Source organism: Calonectris borealis, chromosome 8 (genome assembly GCF_964195595.1).
Source record: "Calonectris borealis chromosome 8, bCalBor7.hap1.2, whole genome shotgun sequence".
NCBI lineage: Eukaryota > Metazoa > Chordata > Aves > Procellariiformes > Procellariidae > Calonectris > Calonectris borealis.
The window spans coordinates 19593020-19615839 of record NC_134319.1 but is presented as its reverse complement, the minus strand read 5'-3'; the positions used below and the strand labels follow the sequence as shown (position 1 = coordinate 19615839).

At 35.3% G+C, this 22820-nt stretch overlaps 1 protein-coding gene across 1 annotated transcript in view; it reads right to left on the bottom strand.

The window, feature by feature from the left end:
- Positions 1–22820, bottom strand: part of CCDC18 (coiled-coil domain containing 18) — a 30326-nt gene that overhangs the window by 6821 nt on the left and 685 nt on the right. Inside the window, 23 exon segments of the mRNA XM_075156307.1 lie at positions 2–124; positions 600–716; positions 1751–1850; positions 2421–2634; positions 3495–3658; positions 4128–4270; positions 4731–4898; positions 6262–6378; positions 7847–7924; positions 8500–8634; positions 9412–9543; positions 10740–10850; positions 11653–11873; positions 12559–12719; positions 12829–12932; positions 14284–14593; positions 16345–16466; positions 17203–17299; positions 19288–19416; positions 20263–20372; positions 21339–21506; positions 21775–21931; positions 22109–22256. Of these exon segments, the coding sequence (XP_075012408.1) occupies positions 2–124; positions 600–716; positions 1751–1850; positions 2421–2634; positions 3495–3658; positions 4128–4270; positions 4731–4898; positions 6262–6378; positions 7847–7924; positions 8500–8634; positions 9412–9543; positions 10740–10850; positions 11653–11873; positions 12559–12719; positions 12829–12932; positions 14284–14593; positions 16345–16466; positions 17203–17299; positions 19288–19416; positions 20263–20372; positions 21339–21506; positions 21775–21931; positions 22109–22256 (3329 nt within the window).

Sequence of the window (22820 nt, the reverse complement as noted above, 5' to 3'; positions counted from 1 at the left end):
CTTGTTGTTTTCTTTCAATTTTTTTCTTCAGCTGATTTATTTCTTGATCTCTCTGGAGCAATTCAAACTCTTTTGTACGAAGCTCATCTTTAGAATGCTGGAGTTTCTTCTCTAAGCTCTCAATCTGAACAGAAAATGCAATTAAATCAGAACAGATATTTTACTGAAATCAGGACAATTTAAAAAAAAAAAACACAAAAAAACCAAAAAAACCAAACCACAACACCCCAAACAAAACTCACAAATACTGTCAGTATTACCTCTGACTTTGGATTCCCTTGTCAATTTTTTATTTTATTTTGTCAACATTTTCCTTTATTAAAAGGGCAGTTTGGAAGCTATATCATATCAAGCAAAAAAATACATTTTCATTTTTATACTGGTATTTCTCTGCAAAATTTTTAATTCTAATTGACAAACATAAAATATTTTTGCTAGCACATTATTAAGGTACTCTCTTCCCTCTCCCTACAATAAGGAAACAGTTTTACTCTTCTAGATTAAACCTGGCCAGCTATTGTGTCCTAGGACCAGACTTTCTCATAGAATTAGCTGCCCTTTGTTAGGGAAACTGGGTTTTTAATTTAAGCAAGAATTACCTGTTTATTGCATTCCTTAATTTCTAACTCTGACTTCTCTAAATTGCACTCTAATCGAATTATTTTTTGTTCCATTTCTCCCCTATGTTCACGAACTGTCATATCCAACTGTGTAATCTAGAAGTAAAAAAGGAAGAAAAGAGAGTATTTTATTTTGAACTAGTATGCAGACTTTAAGAAGTAATATTACAAAATATGACAGCAAAAGGAATGAAACTAATCCTTTGTAGTCTCAAGAATATTCTCTCAAACAGTCAATACAAAAATGCACCCTGGCTATCTCGTTTAAAAAATTGGAGCCAAACACACAGAGAAAAGTGGGAAAAAGTCCATAACTGTATGTAATGAGTAGCTTAGTATACTAATGCATCTTGTAAGAAAATACCAAATTTTGCTAAAGCAAAAAAAATCCTATTGCTTTGATGAATTCCCGGCGCAGCTCACAGGGTACTGTGGCAACAATACATTGGAAGGTCTGGCCTCCTTACAGTGTCAGTTCCCTGAACAGATTTTTTTTTTTTTTTTTTTTTTACTTCCCCACCCCTCCTTCTCTCTGCACTTCAAATATTCTTGGATGCAAAGGCTGGTAACTCCTGCAGGAAGTAGCTATTAGAATGCTAATTATAAGTGACAGAAGAATAGTTTTTCCATGATGGGTATCAAATCCTGAAGTCAGACCAAAAGACTGAAAATATTTCAAGTGAGCTACAGAAACGTATTCACAACAAAGATACTGTTTCATATTTAGAGGCTGCTTTAGAGCTAATCAGATATGCTCCAGTGCAAACAAAGAAAGGAATCTATCATCTCCAAGCACACTTCAGTGCAGATCTTTCCTTCGTTTTATCAAACATCAAGACAACAACAGTTGTCCTGTAACTTCATCACTAAGGAAGAATTACGGGACAGGTTTGCAGGAGGCTTCCGTTCTATCAAAACAGTAGTCTGTGGTCCCTTAGAGGAGCACAACCCGATTTTCCTGGTACCATAAGGCTTCAGTAACATACAGCTGGTTTTAAGGTTGATACTGTGGCTATATTAACAGTACAGTTTGGAATGACATGTGAAGGTAATTAAACCTAGCAGACTTTTTATAACTTATCTACTACATAACAGGATAATTGTCATTAACATACTTAAAGTGATCTGACCTGAGCTGCTCTTTGTTTCAGTTCCCAATTCCTTTCTTTCAATGCTTGGTCCATGTCAAGGAGCTCTTGTTTTTTGTCTTCAATTTCTCCCTTGCAATACCTGAAATTCTCATATGTTTAATTGCTTAATGCACATTCAGTTGCTTAGCTTCAAGTATTCAGCTTGAAAATCATGAGATCTATTACTTACTTAAATCAACTAATTGATTGCAAAGAAACAAACCCAAATGGAATAATTCTGTTAACTATATTCCAGGTGGAAATTTCCCAATAACTTCATTATTCAAGTTCCTTAATTGGTTATCAGGACAACATGTTCTTAAAAAAGAATAGTACAGAAGAAAGTATCGTTAATTTATGGTCAGAAAGGAAACGGTACACTTTCACTATAAAAGAAAGTAACTCCTCTTATAATTATTTCAAAATTTTGGGATTCAGAAAATAATTTTAGCAGATTTTAAAACAGAATTCCCAATAAAGAACTCAGCACCACTTTTAGAAATTAAAAGTGAGCTGAGGAGCTACTGTATCAAGTTATCTTACGGCCACAAACCACCTAAAAATTATAGAGAGCTGCTAAGATAAAAAAAAAAACCATCGAAACTACTTGCTATTGCTAAGGAAAAACTAACACAACTAAGTTTTCATGATGGAAAAGATACCAGCTTACCTGAGCTCAGTTGTTAGATCCATGATAGCAACACGCTTCTCCTCCAGAGAGGACTGTGCATTCTGTAATGCATCTTGCAATTCCTGAAGCTGTGTTAAAGTGATTTTTAATTCTCCATGGGCATTCTGTAATGCAGATTCTAGTTCTACTATTTTCTGTAAGGCTTCCCTGTGGCAAGTCTCACTTTGAAGCAGCTTATCTTCTAAATCATTCACTATTTTACACACACATACACAACACAAAACACAAATCATCAGTAAGTCAGGGTCTTTATGCAACACCGCTGCCTACTAGCACTTGTGCCCATAATCAATTTCCAGTATCACTATTTTTAGGAAAATCTAGAAAAACAGTGACCTCTGAGGTTATACAACAACCTTTTCATGGCCCTTAAGTCTTTTTTTATTTTTTTTTTTATTCAGCTCATAATTTATAATTGACTTGAAATATGAGGATGTTCTAAAAACATTTGGCCAAGGAGAAAGTACAGAGACAGCATACTAACTGAATATGTAGTGCTACGGAAAATGCAAGCAGTAAGCCTCCAGTTTATAAGAATGGTAAAATTAAATGGAGGAGGAGGGGTTGGGAAGTTTGTTATTTTCATAGACTCTCTTGTGGGATTTTCTGCTCGTTTTAAAGAGCTGAATTTTTGTAAATAGCATATGCCTTTATTAAATCTACATGTCTTGTTTCATTACCACATTAAGAATCTGCATTACCAATTTACAGGGAAAACTACTTATTCATTTCACCTGGGGTAAAGGTACATCCCACAGAAGTGAGAATTTGCAAAGGTACATTAAAAAAAAGTCTGTGGGTTTTCTGAGGGTTTGGGGGGGGGGGGAGGGGTGTTTGTTTGGGTGTGGGGTGTTTTTTAGGTTGTTTTTTTTTTTTTCTTTCTTTTAAAAACTATGGAATTACCAGCACATTAAAAAAAAAAAGTAGATGGAGAGTAGCCCCTCCATCAAAATTATCATATTTTTACTCTCATGTACTTTATTATAAAACAACAGGGGAAAAAGAGAAATAGCATGACGAAAGGAAGCCTGAGAAACAAAATAGCAAAATTACCCTCATTTGCCTTTTCATTGAGCTCTGATCGTGCTTCTTCCAAAGTAATATCCAACTGATTTATCTGCATTGCTTTGTCTTCACCATCTCGTTTTAATTGCACTACTTCTTTTTCCATACCAGTAAGTTCATTCTTGCACTGATCCATCTCCAATTTAATTTGTCTAAATAGAAGAAGCAACCAGAACAAAATGAACCTTGTAATAACAACAGCGACGTATGTATGTCCTTACACGGTCTAAGACAACAAGCATTTGTGAATAAAACAGGAATAAAAAAAGTCATATTAAGTAGGCTTTTCTCGCAATCAAAACCATATTCTTTAAGACTACCAAGCCCTCCTAGCATCTACTATCTAGAATTACAAGCAACTTGATATATTTATGAATTGAATTGCATTATGAAGTGCCATCTTAAGGCTAAATGGATTGCCAGGACACGCATTAATTCCATTGGAGGATTGTTCCAGAAACTCATGCCTCTGCTATTTAGAAACTTCTCTTCCAATTTCCAGTCTATGTTCATACGGAGACTGAATTGTATGACTATATAACTGAATACCATTTCAGACAGCAATCTTTCTTATTGATACGTCTACCTGCAGAATATACCTCTCAGTTATTCTAAACCTACCTGATTGTACTATTAAGTTCATCCACCTTCTGTCTGTTTAAATCTGCTTCCTGAGCAGTTAGGCGAAGTTTCTCCTCTACCTTTCTCAACTCATCTTCTGCATATGCTTTCTGCTTCTGAAGCGCTTGTTCCAAATTGGATACCTATTTAAAATGGTATTTTAAAAGTGTTGGTACTTTTAAATTACATACCAAAGAAATACACATCCTTGTCTTGCAACTCACATAGTGAGTTTTAACACAACCAATTTCTTTATAGTCTAAAATTTTTACATAATTTAAGACTAGAACTTTGCAGTCACATTTGAAAGACAAATAGTTTCTAGTAAATATAAAAGATTCAACTTTCTGAATTTCAATACACCTCCCTTTAACCGCAGTCTAGGGTTTGATTTTCTGAGTACTTAGCCACTCTAATACTAGCTAGAGTTTCTAACAGCACAGAACCTGGTTAAAGACAAAACAAACCACTAAACTCTTTATTTTAGATATATCTAAAATAATAACTATCAAAGAAACACTCAGATTTTAAAGGTATTACAAAAACATATATAAAAGCATTTCATTATCTGTCTTTATGTAGACACTTCTTACCATACTGTACCTGTTTTTCAAGTTTAATTTGACTATCTTCCAGCTCCCCATTTCTAATAGTTTCTTGATGTAACATTTGCTGCTGATGATGCAAAGTTTGTTGTAGGAGAATATTTTGTTCACTTGTGTCCTGAATATTCTGATCTTTTAGTTTTATTTCTTCTTGCAAATAACGAACCTGAAAACACATTTATTTTCCATTACAATAAAACATTGTTATTTGCACTTGCTTCAGCTGTTCTCTTCATTCTTAATGAGCACAGAATCACAGCTATGATTCAATAAAACTTCTGGCTCTGAATTTAGTTGCATTACAGTTTCAACAGTACATAACACATTTCATAATTCATCACTGAGTTGTGCTTTATAAAGTGAAGAAAGAAGTAACTTATCAGCCCAGGTTTTGACTTCTTGCTTTCTAAATATACCTAAACTGGTCAATATTTTGAAAACATATATAACAAAGATTTTTCGTTTCTAAAATACCGAACTACTTTTCTTTCTGTCACTCTTCTTACTTTATTTCTCAGAAAGTCCTTGTTTTCACCTTGAGATTTTGTTCTCAGTCCTCCCGTCTATTTCTTCCTGCCTCTATAACAATAGTCATTCCAATAAAAAACAGGAATTCTGAATGTCTAACTTGTCACATGTGGAATGGCCTGATTTCTCAGTGATAAATGCCAAGAACTTTCTGAAAAGGAAAGGTTCTTTAAAAACAAACAAACAAACAACAAAACAAAAAAAACCTCACTAACTGCTCATCCCAAAGTGGAAGTAGTGACTCTGTCACTTATGAAAACATTGGTCATAATTACAAAGCCTCACTTTCCACCCTTGAGTTTCACACAGCATCCAGTCTCTTCATATGCAGCATAAGAACAACAGATTTTAGGGCTTGGAAAGCAGCAGTAAATATCACAGGCTTATGTGTAACACAGACCATAGATTTCCATCCAGTTACTCCTGTACAGGGTCTGGTAATCTCCGGTTGACTAAAGCCTATCTCTCAGCAGGTAGGGCAGCACTGACATGAACACTCTACTATGATAATTAGTTCATGTCATCCCCACAAACAAAAACTCATACTAATAATATTTAAACTTAATTCTTTCTTGCTTTCATGTAGTGGTGGAAAGTATGATAAAACTCAGGGGCTTGAAGTAAAAATTTTCTTATGCCCAGGACTTCTTCCCCCTTAAGATATTTGAAACACAAATCAATTATGTGCACCTAAGTTTATATTACAATAGCGCGCTCTCCACTTTTTTCCAAGAAAATGCTTCCTTTCACTTAATTCTGATTTTGTTACTTCTCTCAACAATTCATTTATCTTGGTACTTCTTTTAAGCTTATCCAGTGTTTCTTAGTTATGATTTTCCCCTTTACCCTCACAAAATGTATAGTCTTTTCCCAGCGTACTTCCTATTCACAGTTCCTGCTGCAAATGTTTTGTCTGTTATTTCACAGACAAACTTTTAGATTATATCATTCATAACAAGTGTTCTCTGCAATACAGAAGAGTTGTTAAAACAAGCTGTTACCTCTTCAGACTTTTTTTTGAGCTGATTTTCAAAGATTTCCTTATTTTCTTGTGACTGACTCAAATACAGTGCCACTTCTTCCTTACATACATCTAGTGCTGACTCAAGTTGTTTCACCTAGTTGAATATAACAGATTACTTAAAATTTCATGGCATGGTTTTATCAACTAGTCTAAAAAAAAGTGTTAAAAACATCTTTGTGTAAAATGTCTGAAAAGCTACATTTTTATCTAAAGAGTATTAAAACAGGCATGGAAGATTATGATGAACTTAAAAACTGAAATAATATTCAGAAATTAAAATTATTTGTGAAATTAAATTACAATACTTTAGACTGTGTTTGCATCAGATGAAACTACCAGTTATGACAAGATATTCCAGTATTTGTCAGTAGCTAGAATTTAAAAGCAAACATATGCCCAATACCAAATCATTAATCCACCACGTTTTATTACGTATTAAATGTTACATATAGAATTGTATACATAAATTTGGAATGATCATCATATGTGAGTTGTGCAAATCTTTTTCAAAAATAACATTCAGATCTTAATACAATTCCTCTTAGAAAGCTACTAAACAGCATTTTTTTTTTCCTTTCTGCACTGAGAGAGAGTGCCTGAGTTCTACCAAAAGGGAAAGGAAAAACTTTTAGCAGTGTCAACACTGTTATCTATTTTACCCTTTTACTATTAATTTGGGTTTGAGTAATCTCTAACAAATATCTTATAACCTTGGACAGATAAAAATTATAATGAACAAACCCCCAGAGGTCTTAAGCCATAGTAATTAAACTTTTCTTATCTGTTTGGTTTCAATGCTAAGACGACTTTTCTCATCAGTGAGAATTGTGCTGAGTTTAGCTGCAGATTGGCTACTGCTTTCAGTGCTACCAATATGTTAAACCATATCGGATTTTATACCTCTATCCCCACCCGATTCGAGAGCTTTTGGAAGAGAAGTGATCATGGGTCCTAATTTTAAATCTCTGGAAAACATCCTGAACGCTACAAAGCCACTTGGATAGAAAACTGGTCCAACACAAGTTCAGAAAGATCATGCTACCAGCTAAGTCCCCAGTATCTTCTCCTAGTGATATCCTAAAGATTTAATACTGTTTGAAGCCTGACTGTGGTAAATCACCACATGGTAATGGTTTATTAAAATACTATTGTAAGCGCTGCATGGAAAGTATTTATCAGGCAAACACTAGGAAGAGGTATAGATGGCTAAAAACATGACCAATATTATAACATCACATATGTCTAAAATATATGTTGTATCTAGAACAAAAAGACAAGGTTTTACTTTAAGAGTACAACAAGCACAAATCTGCCCTATTCGTAACTACAGCGATTTTATAAAGCCGTTGTGCATTGCATAATCTCTTATTGCAGGTTTCACCATACTTCTTTTAATTAAAAAAAAAAGGAAAGACTTCAGGTTAATGGCTTCTGAAATATTTATGTGAGACAAATTTCTATAAAGCAGCCTTCATATAGTTTGTCTATAGAGGATAAAAGGAAATACACCACTACTACAAACTTTAAAACTATTAATTGAAAATTACAAAGAGCTTACTAACTTTGAATGTTTCTTCTGTTAACTGACTTTCCAGCACCTTCAATCCTTGATCTTTCTTGACATTTTGATTTTCCATTTCCTGTTTGTACACATATTTTTATTCAAGAGAACAAAATGTAAATATAGTAATAGTAATTTAACTAATAAAAACTCATACTAAGAATCAGGGAAAAAAAAAAGATCATTGTATTTAAAATACAATTGCTTGTATACTGTATTTGTGTACATCATGCTTTTAAGTGAATTTGGTTCCTGATAGGTTTCCCTTCATATTCTGCAGCAGCAGCAATTATTAAAAGGAATAAAACATTGCCATAATAGAACATTCTTGGTTTCCACCCAGTGCAAAATAGATGCAATTGTCCTTTATCCAGATCTCTTTCCTTTGATTAGAGCGAGAAGCCCAAGGCGCAAACCAGAGGCATAAACAGAATGCTGAGATAGAAAATAATGAAAAGTCATTAAGGTTTGTACAATTCATAGTAGTAGCAGCTGGGGACTACACTAGATTCAGTCAATTACTCAACAAGAATTAAGAAGCAAACACATAAGTACCTTTTTCTCCAATTTTTCCATGTGTTCATGGATATGCTTTTCATCATTATTCGTCACTTGTTTGATTTGCATTTAAAGAAAGCCAAGAGCCAACCTTACCTCTCTGCTTTCTATCAGTAGCTCATCCAATGATTCAATGTGATGCTGTTTATGTATAACATCTTGTTGCAAAATAGATATTATTTTCTCTTGTTCAATGAATTGTTGATCTTTCTTCTCTAGCTGTGTCTGAAGCTGTCCATAAGTAATTCAGGGTTTATTATTTTAATAAGCTTTTTCAGAGAATTTGTGCATCTAAATATGTCATTCAGTTCTACACACCCAGCACTTTAAGAATGAAAAATAAATACGTTGCTGCCATCAGCAGTATTGCGCAGTACTAAAAGTATCAAGAAATCCCAAACCCTTAATATTTTAAAGCAACAGGAGAATCAAGAGAATGAGTACAGGCTGAGCGTAATTGCCTGACATCAGCCAAGACAGTAAGAATGCATACGTTCTTTAGTAAAAGATGATAAGCTTCTTTAACAGCTAGAAATAGCCACGGTTATATTTCTAATCACAAGAAGCAACAGAATTCTTCTCTAAAGACTGAAAAACCCTACCGACAGTTCTCCCTGAACACAGATGCTCATAAGGCTCAGGCTGGCAGAGGTTCTGCAAACGAGAGAATATTTTTAGAAGCTGTCATGCTTTAACTCCAGTAGGCAAAAAAGCTATCCTTTTTTTTTTGTGCTAGGTGTTTGGAGCAAAGAACAACAGTATTCTTCTTAAGTCCCTATTTCTCTTCAGTTGAGTAGAAAAGAGGATGTGAATATCTCAGAGGGAAATCATGAGATTGGGTAGTGTTAGACAGAAAATTAACTAAAATCAGGAAACGTTGGGAGAAGATAATATAACTTTTTAATTGGACATCTGCCTCAGAATTACTAAAAAGACACAGAAATTAATGCAGGAAAAAAGTTACCAAGTATACCGTTCATGCATACTAGCAAACAAGGAAGGTCTTACTAGTTCAATCTGTTTCTCCATCTCTTTGTGCTGCTCAAGGCGAACCAACTTTGCTTTTTCAAAAGCAGAAGTTATTTGCTCATGTTCTTTGCTAATAGTTGTTTCCAACTCATGAATGCGTCTGTTTTTTCCCTGGGAAACAGCAACAACAAAAAAGACTTAATAAAAATATTTATTTTGATATTAAATAGTGTTTTATTTGATGATTGAGTTCCTAGATTTCATAAGAGAACGACACAGAAAATCCTAAAGTTATACACAGCATGTTTCATCTCAAAGGATGTCACACTTATATTATAAGGATAGAATGCCACTAAATGCAGCCACTACACAGAGACAAGGTGTCTGCCAAGATGGACTACTGGCACAGATTACAGCAACTGGAGCAAGGAACTTCTGATAAAGACAAAAAGAAATTCCATGTTCACATGGATAGATGGAATCTTTAAAATACAGGTTTCCATTTGAAAGGGACCACATAAATATTTTCCTTTTCTAGCAGCCTTAGACCCCTTCCCAAAACTAAAAAAGTTTGTATAACAATATCCAGACCAGAATTTACAGTGCTCCAAGTATTACATCACCTTCTTCACTTATTACCATTTAGAAGACTTTTTTATTCACAGGTCTACATGTATTTTGTAAAAATACACAGTTTAAGAACAACAACCAAAAAAAGAAACAGAGAAGTGAAGTGATTTGTCCAATGTCCCAGTTAACATTTGGAATCCACCTCTTACTTACCCTAATAATTTCATACGGAAGACTACTCGAGAATTTCAGAAAAAGAAATAGAGAACAGTTCCAATGCAGTACATTCTAACCTATTCATCCTATACACCAAACCAATCATGTATATGCTATTTTAGGAATAGTTTTATTCCTATCAGGGGGGGAGATAATTTTACTAAGTGAAGATTAAAAAGAGATTTAGAAAGTGAGCTCAGAGGATGGAAAATCTTAATTCTGACAAAGACAAAAAGAAATTTTTCATAGTGAGGATAAAATTCTGATCCCACTGAAACAAATGGCAATGCTACAATTGATTTCAATAGGACCAGATTTTCATTGCACGTATCACCACAAGGAAAAAGTAACATGTCCATTAATAACTTATTATGTTCAAAAGCAGGAAAAAAGGGACGTTTTACTCGAAGCAAGATTATTCAGTTTTTAAAAACTGCACTGTCTAAAAACCGCACAGATCGTTTATCAGATCTGAAAGTACATCCATTTTGAATACATGGAATAATACTGTTTTAACTTAAACTTCAATCTCTATCTATGTCATTTTACATAAATGTAGTTTCTCATTGAGAACATTTTACCATAAGTTCCTCTTCCAACTCAGTATTTCTTGCTGCAGCAGCAGAATAAGCAATAGTCTTTTCTTCCAACTGTTTCTCAAGTACAGAAAGTTGAGAAGATTTCTTTGTTATCTGAAATTAAATATGGCACAAAACAGCATGAAGACAACTGTTTCAGGTTTATTCAAGTATTTGTGTATACCTTCTTGCCACCAATTCCGTTTTAGCTACTACTATTTCATAGTATTTTTAATGAATTATTTATTTGCTTGTTTATTTTTGTATGATCTATTCAACTTTATTACTTACAGAGAAGAATCCAGGACAATTTACCTCAAATTTATCCAAGTCATGATAATTATTAGTGCCATAGGAGTGAATTAGATTTATAACATTTATGGCTATTACTAGGGAACACTGCAAATCCCGTTATGCTGGAATTCTAAAAACACATTAGCACCAGAATGTAAACATTAGCATTTTAACTTATTCAACCAGAGAAGAGCTAGCTAAAGCTTAATTTCTTTCTTTTGTGACTCTCTGGTAATGACGTTAATCTCTGGCAACTGTACTAACATTTAATGAGGAAAAATACAACTGTTCCTTCAACATCTATTTCTTAAGATTACACATTAATTCAATCATACCAAAGCAACAAAACTGTGCATATTTTCCACATAACAAATCAAAATAGTAGTAGTAAAGCCCACTAACTACATCAGCTTTAAAACGAGATTTCTGACAACTAACAAATTAAGGCTGCTATCTTAAAGTTTTTGTGCTTGCTCAAAAGTTTATTTCCAATTTTTCTTAAATAAGTCAGATTTTAAAATTAATATGGCTATTGCAGTTTTTCCACAACTATTGTCTTAACTAGCTTTGATTGCCGAACTAAACAAAAAGTAACATTTTGTCAGTGCTGCTAAAAACTTACTTCTCTCTCTAAGCTACTAGTTTTTGAAGCCTTCTTCAATAGGTCTTCCTGTATGATTTGAAACTGACTGGCTCTCTGAGCCATGCTGGTCTTCAAAGAAGAATTCTCATCATCTGCTCTTGTCAGTTTAGTGCATAACTCTTCTATCTCTTTCTGGAATCTTCGCCTCTCTTTTTCAAATTGCCTGCTGATAAGTTCCAACCGTTGACATTTTCTCCTCTCTCAAAGTAGAAAAAATAAATTTAACATTAATTTATAAAAGAACATACAAACCAGCACTCAAACAAATAATCATACAAACCAAAGAGGAGAAATATAATTTAATGACAGCATATTGAACTAACACATATAGTATTCAGACACAAGACTGTTTATTTTTTCCCCGTAATGTAACTGAAAGCTGTAACTCATGAAAACAAACAAAAAGCCCCAAACAAACAAAAAGCCCCCACAAATAAACAAAAAAAATCGAAGACAGAATCATAATATAGGTGCCCTGAATTCATTTCATGGAGCAGTCCTAATAGTAATTGCAAAAGCGATTGCACAAATTCTGCAACAGCAGGATACAGAGAAAAGAATCAAAGAAAATATGGAGAGCTTAGCATAACCTGCATAAAGAAAAAATACATGGTTCTATTTCAACACAACTCACAGCTTGGATATTGCTGAACAAGTAACTTAACTAGCAAAAGGAAGAAGAATATTGTGCCTGGAGAACATGACAATTTTGAGAATTCCAATGTGGCAAAATGCTCCCTGTTCAACCAAACCATATCTCTTAGCTCACAGAGATATATTTAAAAAAACACTATAAAAACTATTTAAACCCCACCAAAAACCTCCTGTTAATCCACTCCTGTGAATTAATCAGACAGAACTGCACAGCTATTTCTGTAAGCTTACCTCCTTGACTTCTGATCAATTTGACAGGCTCTGTTTCCAGGCCACATAACCTGCTATTTTCTTGTCCTTCATTATCATTAGAAAGATGCTCAGCTCCATTACAGATAGTTAAGTTTACATGAGGCTTTTGAATTTCTGCTTCTTTCATTGCCAGTTTAATGCTATTATAAAGGAGGAGACAATTATTTAACATTCTTTCGACACGCTAGTTCTAATATCACCTTATTATCTGCCTGTTCTTGTCATAATTCAGTAACCAGAAAGTTATACCTTAGGTCTGCAATCAAAGGTTTATTTGATTCACAACAAGATTCAGAGAGAGCTTCTTTTGTTGACGAACTGGATAGCTGGTGTTTCAAGGGGTGCCATTTAAACTAAAAGTTAAGGGAAAACCAAGATCAATGCAAAAATCGACTCTATTGCTTCACAGCGTGATTAATTCATATGTTATACTAGCATATAAATTTTAAGACACGTATGTCAGGGTGTTAAAAGCTTGGATAACTTGATCTTTAAAATTATTCTCCTAAGTGTGTGCTTGCAGAGCACTGCAGTTTTGTCTCACATTAGTACAAATTATAGGCATTAAGGCCCTCTGAAACTGAGGCCATTCTTTTAGATATCTTTGTACAGGTACTGAAGCATGAACATTTTTGCTGTGAAAAATTAAGTAAATGGAGATACTACCAGTAATTTCACATTTTGAACTTCTCACATCATGCCTCCTTTCAGATTTTGATGACTGCATTTAATACTATTTTTTCCTCAAGTTGCAGGCTTCTGAATATTCCATTAAATTACTAAAATAATCCCAAATTTTTCCAGAAAATGTAAATGTGTTTTCCAAAAGGGCCCTAAAACAGTTTTTAAGGCTCTTCCAAATAAGTGCCTATGATCACAACAGCCCAAAACATTATTTTTATACAAAATTACTATATTCTCTTCAGCAGAGGTCCCTTTGGCAATTCCAAAATCATACAGGAAGCATACTTTCAATTTTGTTTTCATTACAGCTACTCACATTTATACTTCAAAAATAAAGATATCTGATGCAATCTATACTCCTGACCTCATATATCTCTCTAGCCCTTCCTGACTTCCCAAACAGTTCCTCCAGTAACCCCAGTCAGTTAACAACTTCAGGTTTTTTACCAATTGCTCAGTTTAGTGATAAACTTCACCAGTACAAGCTTCAGGCTCATAAACCAGGGTTCATCCTGGTAAAACAAAAGTTCTTCGTAGTCAGGGAAGGTGTGCCTTCTCTTTCCCAGCAAAAAAAAGTTCCTACAAACATCTCTCCTGCTCTAATTTCCCCATTGCTGAGGTTGACGCATCGACTCCTGGCTGTGTGACACAATGTGTCTGCCACATGGAGAAAGTCATACTGTTCTGCTGACAAGAACCTCAGCGTCATATAATAGGACATCACCATGTTTTAGAGAATATACCCTACATCTGAAGAATCAATACATAGAACAGAGGAACAGAAAGTGTAATTTTAAATGCTTGCCGATTAATCAATTCCAAAGCACCTATTCCTTGTTCTTGAATGAGAAAACAAAAGTAAAATATTTAAATTAAGAAAACATTTCATCCATGCATCTTGAAAACCAAAGTTATTTTACCAGATTATTTCTCAAGAACGTCACAGGATTTCCATGCAATGTCAGTTAGAATTCTTTAAGACACATAATACAACTTGTAAGGATGTATCAGTTACTGTACCTCTTCAGATGTACTTAGAGACAACTGGGAAATAATGGTTTCTAGTATGTTGAGCTCTTCCTTTGAATCCTCAATTTCTTGATGGCATAATTTCAAGCGGTTTTGTTGCTGTGCAATAAGTGCTCTCAGCTCTGCGTTTTCACTTATTAGAGCATTTTTCTCTTTAAGTACTATTTCTTTTTCACTAAGTTCACTCTCAAGCTCAACGATCTTCTGATCAGACCGAGTCAGCATTGATAACATTTCAGTGTTCTTTGCCTCTAGAGTCTTAATTTCTTCTTTTGTGCTATGATTCTCTTCCTTTAATCGCCTAAAAAAAGTATATCCATTTAAAAGGTATAGCTCAACATAGAGAAGTAGACTAGAATTTTCATTATTAAAAATACTAGAACACATGATAACTATACTGTTTTACTGTTTTCCTCCCTCTGAAAATCTAAGATTAGCTCTATACAAAGGATAGAAAAGTTTTCACTGCTTTACTAAGCTTTCACTGTTCCTAAGGACCGAGATGCAAACTGCTATCAGCAAACAAAAGGAGAGAATAAACTACTTCTCATTCTTAAGCCACTTAATAAATTTTTAAGCACCATCAGGAGAGTCACTGGTAGGAAACACATCAAGGTGGCTTTAACTGTGTGTCCCGGTTCCGGCTGGGACAGTTAACTTTCTTCCCAGTAGCTGGGGGGACGCGGATGCTGTGTTTTGGATTTGGTATGAGAGGAGCATTGATGGCCCATTGATGCTTTGGTTGTTGCTGGGTGGTGCTTGCACTAGGGACTTTTCGGCCTCCCATGCTCTGCCAAGTGCAGGGGAAGCTAGGGGCAGGGGGGACCATAGCCGGGGCGGTTGACCCAGCTGGCCAACGGGGTATTCTATACCATGTGACATCATGCTCAGTATAAAAATAGCACCCCCCTCTTCGCGACATGCAGTCGGCGAGTGGTAAGCAGCTGCATTGTGCATTGCCTGCTTTGTATATTCTGTTATTGTTATCATAGTTATTATTACTGTTCTACTTTGCTTTATTTCCGTTATTAAACTGTTTTTCTCTCAACCCGCTAGTTTTCCTACTTGTGCCCTCCCGATTCTCGCCCCCATCCTACCAGAGAAAAGAGGGCAGTCTAGAGGAAAGACCCTCAGCAGCAGCAGAGAGCTATTAAACAGGCTCAAGCTAGTGTAAGGGTGCTCACACACTGCCCACCCTTGCCAAATCGGCCTAAAGAACAACTGTTAAGACAGGAGTGTGGGTATGGACAGTGCATGTGAATGGGATACCCCCAACTGTCTGAGAAGGTGTTTGTCCAAACCTAATAATGCTAAAGACAACCAGCTGATGGTTGTCTTCCCTCATTAAAGTAACAAGGGAATTACCAAAAGACTTCTGAAACAAAGCCGGGTTCAGCTTGAAATGAAACATACAAGCATTGGTAACAGTGGGAAAGGACCTTGGAGTGGGAACAGAATAGCAGTCAAAACCTGGCTTGACACTTCCAGAAATTGCAGCCAGCATCACAACCTCTGTTCAGGCCTGAATGCAGCCTCCCCATCAGATGCTAAGAGTATCCTTCACTCTAGCTAGGGACTGACAATATGTTGTGCAACAAGAAGGGACTCGCACCTGGTGGCGTAAGTGAACTCATAGGCTTTCTCATTGGCATGTACATTAGCAGACTGCAGGCAGCAGAACCGGTACACATAAAGCCAGAGTACCCACACCTCCCACAGAAGCAGTGCGCGAGCAAGGGAACCTACGCTCCCAGGCGGCTTTGTGGGGTGTTGCTTGTGACTGTGAATATGTGGCAGCGTGTGGGATTAGAACTTTCAAGGATTAGTTACAGAGAAGAATTTAGAAATTTGTAAGTGTACGCTAACATTTTTTACCTGTTTAGTATTATGGTTTGTCTGTTGTACTGCTGATACTGATCCTAAGTGTTCACTGATGCTGGTCCTGATTTGGTTTGAACTACGCAACTTGAGCAGCACGTTCACAGTGACAGTTGTAACATGCAATTTCTTCTCAAATAACTGTACAGAAATCTTTAAAAGCCTTTGTGTTACCTTAATTGCTCTTCTAGGATGTCTAGATCCTTTCTGTAGCCGACACACTTTTCATTCAACTTCTCTTTTTCTTTTTCACAATTAATTAAACGTTTTCCCAAGGCTACTTCTTCAGTTTTAACCTTAAAAAGCAATTTTTTTCATTACCGTACAACATGTTTTTTTAAAAGAATACTATAAATACTATGCTGTTTCTTTTTTTCTTTCTGGTAAGGCTGTAGATAATTTCGTTGCTCACTGTTGTGAAGAAAAGGAGAGGGGCAAAGAAGTTTTCTTTTCTTCTGTCATTTGGGAAAAAAGTAATGTTATTTTGGTTTAATATTATAGGGCATATCTGTGGTTGGCAATCTCCTTCCACAAGGAAAGAAGTCTACTAAAATAAAAACTCCCTGTAAGAGCTAACTGTCTCAGGCCTGTATTTTCTCCTCCCACAAAGCAGGAAGCATTAACAATTTTGACCACCAGAACTTTGGGAGATGACTTCATTTTTATCTTAGCTCTTCTCTAGCTCATGTTTCATTGAACAGGTTAGAGATGGAGTCAAAAGAGTTTTTTTAAAAGAAGGATCGTATACTTTTAAAATGTAAAATTCCCAGCTGGCAAGCAAGAGACAGCAGTAGTATTAGGATACCTCAAAGATGCAGACTGTCTAGACTGTGCAAAGACAGTTTAAAACTGGATAACTGAAGTTATCACTACAAACGGTTGCTTACCCTGTGCCACCTCTCTTAAGACTTTGCCACCAACAAGCAGAAACAATTGACCCACTGGTGAACCCACTGCTGTTTGGGGCCCAGTTTATTGGAAGAAGCAAAATCCTAATAGCAAGGCAAAAACACGTGAAGAAAAAACTTTTACCTTTTCTAATTCTTCAGTTATTTTCTCTTTATACTTTTTGAAAGCTCTTGTCAGTTTCTCCGCGTTCAACAAAGCTTCATTTCTTTGCTGTTCTGCTCTACAAAGAAGCATAGCAATTTTAAAAATAATAAATTTCAGTCATTGTCTAACTATCTCCTCCAGTTACTAAAAACTACTAAATAACTGCTCCAGGTAACTTCCTTTCTTCTTTTAACTTTCCAAGCCCTAGATAAAAAAATTTTCATGAGGCATAAATTAATTTTAAATATAATTTTTGCATATTAACATAAACAAAATTCCAATAAGACTAGGAATGTAAAAATAAACACCTTTGATTCCCCTTCAAAAAGAGTTTGATTCAAATCATCCTCCTGTCCCTACCAGTAAAAGCCCATTTTAGGGACAGGGATAGCATGCATGATAAGGAAGCAGAAGATAGAAGTGCTCCTTAAAATTCAAACTGCTTAAGGGGAACTAGAAAAGATTTTGATACTGAAAGGAGCTCTCGTGATGGAACTATGGTGAGACTGACAGGAACTGATCAAAGGATAAATTATTTGGGGGATACTGGAGAGATGGCATCAATATAGTAAAGGAAGCTGAGACTGGGATGATATCAGGTGAGCAACTGTTCAAAGCAGCAACCCAGACTGCCTACTGTTTCACTCTATTACTCCGTGCCCGTGCCCCTTTCTTACAATCCCCTATCATTACTCAGTAGGGAAGTAGCTGGAACAGTAACCTCGGGACAGCTCAGGTATGCAGTCTGTTCAGGACACCTAACACAGGCACACAAGAATTACCGCTGCTCAATAACATTTGTTTCTCTTCCACTAAGGGAACCGTGGGGACGGGGCAAGTGCCTGATCTAAGTACAGCCTACCCTCAGATCGCTGTTTCTCAGTCTGAGGACCACTGCCCATTTGGAGATGGCAAAAGTATTCAGAGAAGGAGATAAAGGGATTTCAGAATAACAAACAAAAAAGTGTAGTCTAAAGCACTTCAGTTTGCTTGGCTAAAGAATAGTAAGTGGTTGTAATTACTGATTAAGAGCAAACTGTAATAATTGTTAATACTAACTATAACAACATATGTTGCCTTTAACACCTGGCAGAAGCTCAGTTTTTCTAAAGTACCAAAATATTTACATTTGCAACTAGTAACTAAGTACAGCTAGTTCCAACTCCACATGCTCTGAATGAACAGTGAACGTAAATCAACACATATTTCTTCACCAGTAGTGCAAGCCCCACAGTATTTCCATTTGTCTAGCTATAGGAAGGTTAGAAGTAATTTCATGGGTAGATAGATAAGCCAAACAAGGGTTTTTCATTCAAAAGGCTCAAGAAATGCTTTCCTAAGTCATTAATTCAGTTAATTTTTGCCCCAGGTAATGCAGTTAAATTAATTGGGCAGATAGGAATCTTTTTATTTATTCCTCTCATTTCTTTAAAATTACATTTTGGAGGTGATAGAATCCTATATATATATATGGTAACTTCCAACAGTCGAAAGAAATTACCTAATCCAGTAGCCACACAACCACTACGCTAAAGGAAGCAATAGGAAAGGGAAATGGGGATTGGGTTGGAATTAGAGCGCCCTTTTCAATATTACCATATAGATCAGTAAGATTAAGGATAACATAAAGATGTTCTCTTGATTAAGTTGTGCACTTTCCTCACACCAACCCCAAAAATACAGCATTCAGTACTGTTGAATACTGACTACTGAGCATACGCTATAGGTTCTTGCAAGACAAAGTATAAAAAATAATTCAGGAAAAATATATTCTGGACATATTTCAACTCTCCACTGCAGAACATCTATTCTGAAGGGAAAAAATAGGTGATAAACTGGTTACTAGTGTACAGTATCAGCCTGCAACTACCAGCAAATTTCAAGATTTAAAAAGTGCCTATTTAAATAATAAATATCTTCACACAGAATTTCCCCATTTTTTAGAAAAAATGACATTCATCAAGCAGAGAAATAACTTGCTTCCACAAAGTAAACATCTGCCAATGGAAATAAACACTTATGCAGTATTATTCTGTATTCAGTTTATTAAAATTACTTAGCTACCTCTTTCCTTGCTTGCTTCGTTCAATTAACTCCATTTTCAGATTTTTATAGTCCTTTTTATATCTTTGCAACATGTTTTCTCTTTCCGTTCCTGTTTTCCGGCTTTGATCTAGTTTATCTTCTGCATCTCTAGCAAATAAACAAAGCATAATTAAAAAATAGGAACCTTTTTGTAAAGAAACTAGATTTTTGTTGTTCTTTTCTGCACATGATGCTTGAAAATTGCTAGTCAAACACGCTGCAATTCTCAAAACCAGGTTTGGAACACCCATAGTCTCCAGACTCCCCAGGAGTATGTCTGCAGTCTGGAGTGGTGTCCAAACCTCATCAAGAGGTATCAGGTGTCATGATTGCCAAGGACCCAGATGACCGACTTTGTGTCATGAGATCTGAACACAGAAATCACCATTTTTCTGGCAAGCGGTATGACTGGTCAGGATACATACATAGGAAACAACATTAAAATATAAATTAAATATAAGTATTTTTTACTTGTTTTGTGAAGACAAACTATTGAGATATTAATTGAATATTATATAGCATGAGGTTGTAAGATAAACTGACGACCAGGTACGTCTTCCTGACAGCCTCTGGACACTGTTTACATTAGCTTTATTTGGCCATTTGCTTGATTAATATATTCATGAAGAAAGAATCCTTTACACTACATGTTGCAGAGTCATGTCTGAAAATATGCTTATTTACTCTAGCCAGTTAAAAGGGAACACTCATGTTTCACATATATTATAAACTGGTTTCTTTTACCAGCCTTTATTATTTTTTCTCCATTTCCTGAAGAACATTCCCCATATATAAGATATCACTACAAAATAAAACATCTCCCTCCGTCTATATATGGTTCCATAATGAAAGCTTCAAGCCCTAGATTACATGACCCACACAGTACCAGTAATTATGTCATCCTGAAAAAGAGATTGGACTAGCGAAATGTTGATTTAAAAGTATGCTTATTACCTCAGAATTTTATCTTGAGCTGAAACTTCTGCTTCCAATTTTACGATCTGTTCTTTTAACTTCCGAATGCTGATTAAACGTGTATCTAAGGTCGATTCAAGATAAGAAATCTGAAATACAAACATATTTGGGGTTTCATTAATACTTGCATATGTACCTTCAGGTGAGACGCATAAGAACAATCTGCTTACTGAATGACACAGTGCTTTTAACCTTACTGTAGAAGATGCTTGTTCATCTACACAAACTGACCTCCAATTTTCTGCTCATTTAATATCCTTCCAGTTCCCTAGCACCATTCCAGTGTGATACGCTGTCTAGCAGAGTGATTTCTTTATATGTTGATCTTGTCTCTTGCTTTTCCGCAAAAGTTTATATTCTGGTATTTGTTCTTTCCATGTCAGACAGTCAAACGTTTTGTTTATCTACTTATTTGTACTGTCTTGGAGATAACATTTCTCACACAAAAAGCATTAAGCATAGCTATGTTTTATTAATGTTACATATAAATCAAATACAAGAATATAGTTGTCCTGAAAAAAACTGTACCTACAAGTGTATATTAAATCAGTGATGATTTATTAGATACAGTATTTCCTTCTAACTCACCTTCACTTTTTCAAAATAGCAATATTAATCCAACCTGAAAAGTCAACGTTTTTCATTTCCTAGACAAATGACTACTGTGCCATTATTATTCACATTAACCTTAATGTAGCTCAGACACATGAACATACAGTACTAAATACATTATTGAACTATTTTCTTACATAATGTATTCTTCATTCTGTGACTTACTGGCTTTAATTAAACTTTAGAACATGAACAGATAAAATTTATAATAAATATAGTTGTTTTGCTCATGGAGAAATAGATTCCAAACTATCCTGTTCCAAGATTAATGCTGAATATTATGAAAAAAACAGAATATTAAACTTTAAATATTAAATTTAGACAGATTAAGTTGAGGCAAAAAAAAATAGCATGTTCTGCTTGGAATTAGACTCAAAAGTCATGGTCACTGGGGGGTTTTTAGGTTTGGGGGGTTTTTTGATGAATACACTAAAGATACATACTCTTGTTTTTGACTGCATCAATTCAAAGTTCATTGTTTCCACTCTGTTCTTTAGGTAGTGGTTCTGAGAAGCCAAAGATGCATTTTGCTCATGAAGGGCATCCAGCTTCTCCTTAAGACATTCATTTTCTTCCACAGTTTTATCAGAAGTTGTGGATACGGAGTAAGTCTGAACATAAAAAAAGGTTTTTTTATATATATATATATACACACACACACACTCTTATATATGCATATGTAAGCAATAGATACACCAATGAAAACTCTGCAGAACAAATGTATTTAAATCATATTATGTTTGAGAGTGCTCTGTTGATATAATTGCCCAATGCTGGAGTGTATCAACTCTAAAGCCCTAAAGGCAAAAAAAATTCATAAACACAGCAAAGAACAGAAAACAAAAGTAATAAAAATAAGTAATGAAGTGCAATATTTACTTCGGATTTTCCTTGAAAATCCTGGCAAGATGTTTTACCAGCATTCTTCCCACAGTTGGAAAAGCCTTGATAGTTGCAATTCAGCTGAACAAGGTCCTCCAGAGTGAAGTCTACAGCCTCATCAAAGCAGTGGCCATAACCTTGACTTGTACTAGTGCTAGGAGGGAGAGTAAAAAGTTGCTACACCATTTTTTCTTTATTATTTTTAAATTGCTCATAAAGAGTATTCGAAAGAAAACCACAAAAGGAGCTACTTGCAATAATCCATTATGTTGAATAAGACAGATTTACACTACAAGAGACAGACTGTTCCGATTCTCAAATACACTCATACCTGGAAAGCTCTTCCTCTACAGTTTGTAGGTTTTTTTCAGTTCTTGTCAGTTGATTCTGTAATGACTGTAAATTTGCAAGCAGGTCTTCATCGGCAGCACTTTTAGAGCAAGTCCACATACTGTATTCCATTGCTACCACACATATGGCTAAAATAATATATAATATTAAAACATTTTTGAATGTACGTGAATACTATTTGCAGAGATACTTTTAAAGATACCGAAATAAGGCAAACAGAAAAAAAGGAAAGGAAGAAAAAAAAAAAGAAAGAAAAAGGAAATACTGACTTTCCAAATGTAAACACACATTTCACACACTACCTCTTCCCACGTTCATTAGATAAAAAATACTCTGTACAAATTGTCTTTTCTGAGAAAAAGAGTTCTGCCACTTAACAAAAACTAGAAAAATCTACTACACATTAGTTGCCGGAAATCTCTTATACAACGCATCTCAGTTACTTCAGAAGTCCCATTCAACTGGCAGGGTGCCTAAAAAGGTAATGGTGCATACATAACGAATACACAAAACTTGCCTCGCTGTTTAATGACCAGCGAAATCAAAAAAATCGGAGCAACGAGGACCTGGCAGCACAGAGCAAGCTAGCAAGGTACTGAGCTGGGGGGGCGGCCTTCACCACAGCAAATAAAACCACAGATCGGGCTTGAGGTATTTTGATGGGAAACGGTCAGATTGAGAGAAACCAACGC